The 8696-nt window shown below is 51.8% G+C and overlaps 1 protein-coding gene and 1 long non-coding RNA gene across 5 annotated transcripts; one reads left to right on the top strand and one right to left on the bottom strand.

Annotated features, from left to right (window-relative positions):
* Positions 1–578: 578 nt before the first annotated feature.
* LOC308679218 (uncharacterized protein) lies at positions 579–4907 on the bottom strand. Its single transcript, XM_081346808.1, has 2 exons — positions 4889–4907; positions 579–3757 (listed from the first exon to the last, which is right to left on the bottom strand). The coding sequence occupies exon 2, from the start codon at positions 3650–3652 to the stop codon at positions 1628–1630; it is 2025 nt and encodes a 674-aa protein (XP_081202934.1). The 5' UTR covers positions 3653–3757; positions 4889–4907; the 3' UTR covers positions 579–1627.
* Positions 4908–5254: 347 nt separating this feature from the next.
* Positions 5255–7927, top strand: LOC308679220. Of its 4 annotated transcripts, none has more exons than XR_014028726.1 (3): positions 5255–5564; positions 5811–6872; positions 7583–7927. It is a non-coding gene; the product is annotated as an uncharacterized lncRNA (long non-coding RNA). The 4 variants fall into 4 exon arrangements; XR_014028727.1 differs by having other exon boundaries at positions 5255–6145; positions 6531–6872; XR_014028728.1 differs by having other exon boundaries at positions 5255–6428; positions 6531–6872.
* The last annotated feature ends 769 nt before the right edge of the window (positions 7928–8696 follow it).

Raw genomic sequence — 8696 nt, 5'->3', positions numbered from 1 at the left:
AATACACGTACTATTCAAGTAGATATAAAATGTGGTCCAGGATAGCCCTGGAACCAGTGACGTGTGCCCTTCCCTGCGCCCTGGCGCACGAGCCAGCAGAGTCTGGTGACTTTGCTCCCTATCTTCCCTACAGGCTGACTTTACCCAGGGCTCTGGCGCGGGCCATCTCCTGTGCGCACACCTTAGTGGGGGGGGGGGAACTTGCTGGTTCCAGGGCTGTCCCGTGGATCTAAGGCTGAGTATGTTTTGGCTTTGTTATACCAGGTTGTATATAAGTGCCACCCCCCAAAACCACCTCCATGGCTCCCTTGCTGATGTAGCCTTGCAGCCACGAGGCTTCCCTTTTACCAGGACCAGCCCCAGCCACCCACGAGAGATAGCGAATTGGACCAGAATTGGTTTCTACGAGAGGCACCTTTTGCTTCAATCTGATGAAGTTGAGGATCTTTCCTTCCTAACGGACCTAGTTGGGGCAGCTCAGACACCTAGGTTCTACCAGGCAAAAGAATAGTTGATTGGATGGAAGAAATCCTGTTAATCAGAAACGTGGGCAGTAAGTTAAACATACCATAATAACATAACCATGTAAAGCCATTGTATTAAAAGGAGAATGTTCGCATGGGAAAAGGCATCCTGAGCCATATAAATCTGTTGTGAAAAGATACCATTTCGGCCAGCTGAATCACATGTACAATTGAAAAAGTCCTTTGCTATTCACCCTGAGAGAGTCCCTTGGTCCTCAGCAAGGACTGTATTCCTGTAACACAGAGGTCTTCAGATGAGGCAAAGTTTATGGCCCACATAAGGAGAGAAAAGGGTAAATTGACTCATTAATTGACTCAATAATAACCAAGAGTGTAGTTTGTTCTTTCTGTGGAAGGAGGGAGTGTGCCAAAAGGTACGGAAGAGGCGAGAGTCCTATTTTAAGGGGAAAATCAACCCAGGAGAGAATGTTCTGATTTCCAGGCCCATGGAAAGAACTGTGGGCACAATTGAAAGTGGTAAGTTTCTTCAGAACATTCCAATAGCAGCTTCTGAATCTCAAAATGAAATCTCACCAATAAGAAGAAATTGTGATACAACTTTGTGGAAATGAATACACTTCCACTTATAAGATTATGTACCCCTTGAAAAGTGTGTATGATTCAAATTCAACTATTAGAAATAACAGAATAGCAGAATCATTAAACAGAGTGTAGCAATAAGGTAAAGCTTCCCCCGCACATGCGTACTAGTCGTTTCCAACTCTAGTGGCCAGTGCTCATCTCCGTTTCAAAGCTGAAGGGCCAGAGCTTGTCTGAGGACATCTCCATGGTCACGTGGCTGGCATGACTAGACGCAAAAGGCACACAGAACGCTGTTACCTTCCCACCATAGTGGTCCCTATTTTTCTACTTGCATTTTACGTGCTTTCGAACTGCTAGGTGGGCAGAAGCTGGGACGACTAACAGGAGCTCACTCTGTTATGCGGCACTCAAAATTCGGGCCGCCAAACTGCCGACCTTCTGATCGACAAGCTCAGCGTCTTAACCCACTGAGCCACCACGGAATAGTAGGGAATAGTAAAATGTTGACACATAAAAGGATGAGATGACAATGAAGGGTAAGTGCTCACACCTTCCCAACTCTAGACATATGGTTTTTCTCCTGTGTGAATTCTTTGATGTTTACGAAGACCACCACTTTCAGTAAAGCTCTTTCCACACTGGAGGCATTTATACGCTTTCTCCTCTGAATGGATCCTTTGATGTACATAAAGGTTTCCCCTCTGACTGAAGCACTTTCCACACTCCAGGCATTTATTTGGTTTTTCTTCTGTGTGGATCCTTTGATGTAAATAAAGATGTCCCCTCCGACTGAATTTCTTTCCACACTCCTGGCATTTATGCTGTGTCTCTCCTGAGTGGATTCTTTGATGAAGACGAAAGGTGCTCCTATCACTAAAGCTCTTTCCACACTCCAGGCACTCATATGGTTTGTCTTCTGTGTGGATCCTTTGATGTATATACAGGCTGCTCCTCCGACTAAAGCTCTTTCCACACTCTGTGCATTTATTCGGTTTTTCTCCTTTGTGAATCCTTTGATGTGTATTAAGAGTGCCCCTCAGACTGAAGCTCTTTCCACACTCTGTGCATTTATTCGGTTTTTCTCCTGTGTGAATCCTTTGATGTCTATTAAGGGTGCCCCTCAGGTTGAAGCTCTTTCCACACTCCAGGCATTCATATGGTTTTTCTCCTGTGTGGATTCTTAGATGTCTATGAAGGCTACCCCTCAGACTGAAACTCTTTCCACACTCCAGGCATTTATACGGGTTTTCTCCTGTATGGATCTTTTGATGACCATTAAGGGCGCTACTCTGACTGAAGCTCTTTCCACACTCCAGGCATTTATGCTGTTTCTCTCCAGTGTGAATTTTTTGATGTCTATAAAGGGCACTACTCTGACTGAAGCTCTTTCCACACTCCAGACATTTATATGGTTTTTCTCCTGAGTGCATTTTCTGATGTCTATAAAGGTTGCCCCTGCGACTGAAGTTCTTTCCACACACTGTGCATTTATTCGGTTTTTCTCCTGTGTGAATCCTTTGATGTCTATTAAGGGTGCCCCTCCGACTGAAGCTCTTTCCACACGCCAGGCATGCATATGGTTTTTCTCCAGTGTGAATCCTTTGATGTCTACAAAGGGTACCCCTCAGACTGAAGCTCTTTCCACACTCCAGACATTTATATGGTTTTTCTCCAGTGTGGATCCTTCGATGATTATAAAGGGCGCTACTCTGACTGAAGCTCTTTCCACACTCCAGGCATTTATGCTGTTTCTCTCCAGTGTGAATTTTTTGATGACTATAGAGGTTTCCTCTCTCACTGAAGCTTTTCCCACACTCCAGGCATTTATGTGGTTTTTCTCCTATGTGGATTCTTAAATGCCTTTCAAGATGGTGGTTCCTTCTGAAGGATTTTCCACATTCTGGGCACTGATATTTCTTTCCTCCCTCCTGGATTCTCTCGGGACTCCTGAGTCTTCCATCTGTTCTCCTCTCACTGAATATCTTTCCACACTCCAGGTATTTATGTGGTTTCTCGCCTAAGTGGATCCTTTGATGTCTATAAAGGTGTCCTGTCTGACTGAAGCTCTTTCCACATTCCAGGCATTTATATGGTTTTTCTCCAGTGTGGATTCTTAGATGGTTTTTAAGATCTCCATTTCTTTGGAAGGATTTTCCACAGTCCGGGCATTTATACGGTTTCTCTGCTGTATGGATTCTTTGATGTGCATAAAGGTTTTCACTCAAATTGAACCTCTTTCCACACTCAGGGCATTCATACAGTTTCTCTGCTGTGTGGATTCTTCGATGTGCATAAAGGTTTCCCCTCTGACTGAAGCTCTTCCCACACTCCAAGCATTTAAATGGTTTTTCTCCTCTGTGGATCCTTCGATGGTTTTTAAGAGCTTCATTTGATTTGGAGGATTTTCCACATTCCGGGCACTGATATTTCTCTCCTCCCTCCTGGATCCTCTGGGGACTCCCGAGTTTCCCGCCTCTTCTGAGGGACCCTCCGCCCTTCAGGCCCGTCTCAGGGTCTCCGCCCGTTTCCTGCTCCCCGCTTCGCCCTCCAGGCGGCCTCCTTTCGCGGAGTCCCCCTCCGTTCATCCCTTCCGGGCCTTCCCCGCCGTCTCCTCCCAGGGCTGCTGCGCGGGGCCTCCTCTCCTCTCGGCCGGCATCTCCTTCCTTCCTCCGCCGTGCTCGCTCAAAATCCTGCAGGGGCGAAGGGGGAAAGGAAGGTCACGGCTTCGCCCCTTCCCCGGAGGGTAGTCCCAGCCCCGCCCGGGGAGGAAGGCCGAAGCCTCGGCCTCTCAGTGAAACTTTCCGGCCAGGCCTCCCTCCCAGCTCCCGTTCCACCAGACCAGGACTCGGCCTCCCCCTCACTCCCTCCCTCCTCGGCCAGAGACTTTCAGACTACAACTCCCGGCATCCCTTACTTCCTACCTGGCTCCCAGGGGTCCTCAAACTTGGCCCCTTTCAGACTTGTGGACTTCAACTCCCAGAATTCCTCAGCCAGCGTGCCTGGCTGAGGAATTCTGGGATTTGAAGTCCACAAGTCTGAAAGGAGCCAAGTTTGAGGACCCCTACGCTAAACGGACTAGTTAATTCGGCGCCTGGATTGTTTGATTCCGGAAGTGGAGGCGAGAGTTCCATGCGAGCCCTTTTGCTGGTTGCTCTTCCTCTTTCGCTTGAAGGGACCGCCCCTACGTGTCCTGCTGCTAATGCCGCCGTCGCCAGAGCGACCAAGCGGCGTCCTCCTTCCACCCATGAGCTAGGTGGCGCCTGCGCAGTAACGACGTCTGTCTTCGTCCCACCGGGAAGGTGAATTCTAGAATTCTGAGGTCCCGTCTTCCCACCCCCCCACTCCGCATCCAGGCCGGCGGAGCTGAGGGGCCTCCCGGGCTGCGTCTCTCCCCAGGCAGGGGGACCCTCCGCCCTCCAGGCTCGTCTCAGGGTCTCCGCCCGTTTCCCGCTCCCCGCTTCGCCCTCCAGGCGGCCTCCTTTCCCGGAGTCCCCTTCGGCTCATCCCTTCCGGGCCTTCCCCGCCGTCTCCTCCCTGGGCTGCTGCGCGCGGCCTCCTTCCTTCCTTCCTCCGCCGGGCTCGCCCGAAGTCCTGCAGGGGCAAATGGGGAGAGGCGGGTCACGGCTTCGTCCCTTCCACGGAGGGGAGTCCCAGTCCCGCCCGGGAACCAAGGCCGAAGCCTCGGCCTCTCAGTGAGACTTTCCGGGCAGGCCTCCCTCCCAGCGCCCCTCCCGCCAGACCAGGCCTCGGGCTCCCCCCTCCCCCCTTTCTCCGCCAGAGAAGAGCTCGGACTGCGACTCCCGGCATCCCTTGCGCCCTACCTGGCTCCGAGCCAGTCCGCGGCCGAGTCAATTAAGCGCCTCAGTTCGGTTCGTTCCCGGAAGTGGAGGCGAGAGTTCCCTGCGAACCCTTTTCTTGGTTGCTCTTCCTCTTTCGCTTGAAGGGACCGCCCCTACGAGTCCTCCTGCCAATAGCCGCCCTCGCCAGAGCGACCAATCGGCGTCCTCCTTGCATCCATCAGCTACATGGCGCCTGCGTAGTAGCGAAGTCTCTCCCCAGGCAGGGCGGGGGGAGTTGGGGGGGCTCCGGCCAGGCCCCCCCGCGGCCCCCAGGCAGCCCCCCTCCCGCGCGGGGGTGGGAGCAGATGGGGAGAAGGGCGGGGGAGGCGGGAGAGCAGCCTTCCCGTATCTGGGGGGCGCCCCGAGGAGGAGGGAGCCGGGCTCGTCCCCGAAGCCCCCCGAAGGCGGGAGAAGCAGGACGGAGGGAAAGCCAGCGGGGAGGAGGGAGGAATTTCCTGACAGGGAGAAGAATTAAGCAGTGGAACTACCTGCCACCAGAAGCTGTCAATGCTCCAACACTGGAAGGTTTTAAGAAGAGACTCGACAGCCATTTGTCTGAAATGGTGTAGGGTCTCCTGCCTGAGCAGGGGGCTGGACTAGAAGACCTCCAATGTCCCTACCAGCTCTCATCATCATTTATTTATTAATTCATTTACCGGTACATTAATTCTGTGATTCTGATCCTGATTTCATGGACGAATCTGCCTGTTTCGGTGTTTTGGCTCTCCAGAGCTTCTGCCCCTCCCTTCACTCGCTCTGTATTCACACTGGAACCTCTTCGTGCATGGGGGGGGGGGAAGGAGGATATGCAATTATTGTTTGACTTTAAATATTTGTATTCATCTCATGCTTTTCCGAAATGTTTTTCTTGGGTTTTTTCCTCACATCTTCTGCCCTGCCAAAGAGAAAGGAGGAAAGTGGGGAGAAGAGATGGTCCCATAAACTGGCCTTAAGAACCACATTTTCCATTGAAGTTCCAACTAACCCTAATCAAGATTACTTCCCAGGACAGCCAATGATGTCCAGGGCCAGGCTGAGAGTCCATGGCTGGAGAAGGTTCCCAGTGGACACCCTTCAGGCGAGTCCCTGCAACAAGCCTCAATGGCAACATATGAGAGCAACCAAGAGCAACTTCTGTGGGTCCTCCTGCTACTGCCCCGTTCAAGGCTGGAGGGCTGCAATCTTAGGCCCGGGATGATGAAGGCCGCACCAGCCCTCCAGCTCCGGCCCACACAATCCGTGAGTCCTTCCTCGCACTTGCCCAGGAACTGCCAGCAAAGAGATCTTTGAGGGACCCACTGAGGTCTTTGCTGCAGGGGGGGGGGCGCTTTGGCTTTCCTGGCCCGGGAGATGAAGTACAGCTGAGCAGCCACTCCCCCACCGGCCATCAGGGGGCAGCCAAAGATGGGTGTTGGCACTACCTGCTGGCCCTTGGGAGCGCTGCAGTTCAGAGATGCTCGGCCCAGTGAAGGAGGCGGGGCACTGTCTGGCCCTAGATTAAAGCTCACAACAACCTGCCCAGGTAGGCTGGCAAAGGCAATATAGAGGCTGAATGGCAAGAAAGTTGCAATTTTATACTTCAGCATGACTTGTTTTCGTTCACACAACACAATTTCTTCCCTAGGATCTAACACCCCATTGACATGTGCTAAGTGTGGCAGTATTGAGAAGGGCTAGATTTCTGGGGCTTTGCCTGTTGTCCAAGACCAGCCTTCCTTATTTCCTGCTTGAGTTCCAGCCGGCCTCTCAGCTGCTCCTTTTCTGGGCCATCCTGGCTGCAGCTAAGACCCCTCCTGAAGGTGGAGAAGGAGCCAGAAACTGTCCTCTCCTAAGAATTCAGATCAGGGCCATGAAACAGAGGCCAAGAATTGTTCTGATCGGTTCTGCTCTGCTCAACCTGCATCATCAATACTGTGCCAAGTTTGGGCCCCTCAAATTCTCTGAAGAAGAGTCAGAGAAGGACAAGGTGAATGGTCGAATCCTCCCATTGGAGCAAAAAGTATTTAGGGGTACCTTTTTACCAAATAATTTCAATTTACTGTGAAATCCGTTGACACTGATGCAATTAAACAGTATCCAGTTCCTTCATAATGCATTGAGTGTAAATTTTGATTTATGACTTTCTCCTAAATAAAAAAATAGCATGGAAAATCAGGTGCTTCCTTTGATCAGGCAGCTTGGAAGGCACTAGAGCTGTGAATCTGGAACCCTGGTGTCAAAATCCATTTATATTCCATTCTTAACTCCCTATCTGTGCAACCCTAAATCTCGCCCCATGGATTCTGCCATTCCCATTAATTGGTCATCCCTATCCATTAGAAAGGGACGCGGTGTCTCAGTGGGCTAGGATGCTGAGCTTGTTGATCAGAAGGTTGGCAGTTTCGCGGGTCGAATCCTGAGTGCCTGTTACTCCTCCCAGCTCCTGCCAACCTAGCAGTTTGAAAGCATGTAAAAATGCAAGTAGAAAAATAGGGACCACTAGGGTGGGAAGGTAACAGCGTTCTGTGCGCCTTTGGCGTCTAATCATGCCAGCCACATGACCACGGAGATGTCCTTGGATAAGCTCTTCGGCTTTGAAACGGAGATGAGCACCGGCCCCTAGAGTCGGAAACGACTAGCACATGCGACTAGCACGCATGTGCGGCGGAACATTTACCTTTTACCTTTATCCCTTAGATGGAAGGTTGTTTATTCAGCCTGCCTGGAGGCCATCATCAAAGACCAGGGAAGAAACTTTGAACTGAGAAGAACAAAGAAAGAGCGGGGGGGGGGGATTCTGGTTTATCTCTGATTGGAATTTGAAGGGGAGGAAGCAAAAGTTGAAAATGCATTGAAGTTCTCTTTTCCCAAGAAGGCTTTTGACACATGAAACTTAACTGATCCCGGATTGACCAAATGGACTGAGGGGAGGGGTTTTTACTCAAGGATACTTTAAAAGTATCGATCTGCGACACATTTTCCAGATCCTGTCTAGATTATCCACTGTCAACCATGTTTCAGTAAAAGTTCCTGTTTGGACAATCCTGTCTCCAAGAGTTCTTTCCTAAGATGTGAATTGGGGTGGGTCCTGACACCTGATCAGGTCAGTCAGGCTGTTGCCTGGAAGCTGCACAGCAGGTTGGTGGAACTGGTTTCCTGGTTAAAGAAGGAACTTTTCCTGGGGTATCCAGCAGGGATGGTGGTGGTGGAGAGCAGTCTTGGATTTGTCTATATGAAAAAAGAAAAAAACTCGGGGCCAGGAACACACCACCAGTGTTCCTGGCACTTGATAGAAGGCAGCGGCAATTGGAGAACAGCATTTCTCTGGCACTGAAAACTTCTTTTCTGCCTAGGCCACGGGTCGGCAACCCGCGGCTCCGGAGCCGCATGCTGCTCTTTGAGCCGTCTCCTGCGGCTCCCAGCCGCCCGGTGCGCGCGCACCTCTTCGAACGGGCAGTGGTGCACGCGCACCTCTCCAAATGGAGAGTGGCACCACCCGTTTGGAGAGGTGCGCGTGCACCTCCCCAAACCTTTGGAGAGGTGCGCGCACACCTCTGCGCGAACGGGCAGCGGCGCCGCTCTTTGGGAAAGCTGCCGCGGCACGTTTGCAAGCTGCCAAAAGCGGCAGCTCTGCAGACGGGCCGCGGCAGCTTTCCCAACAAGTGACGCCGCTGCCCATTCCGAGAGGTGCGCGCGCACCTCTCCGAACGACCGTAGGTGCGCGCGCACCTCCCCAAACCTTTGGAGAGGTGCGCACGTACCTCCGCGCAAACGGGCAGCAGCGCCGCTCTTTGAGAAAGCTGCAGCAGCA

Source organism: Vipera berus, assembly GCF_964194415.1.
Source record: "Vipera berus genome assembly, contig: HAP1_SCAFFOLD_58, whole genome shotgun sequence".
NCBI lineage: Eukaryota > Metazoa > Chordata > Lepidosauria > Squamata > Viperidae > Vipera > Vipera berus.
Note: the sequence above shows the minus strand (reverse complement) of the source record. Positions and strands in the feature narration are given on the sequence as shown.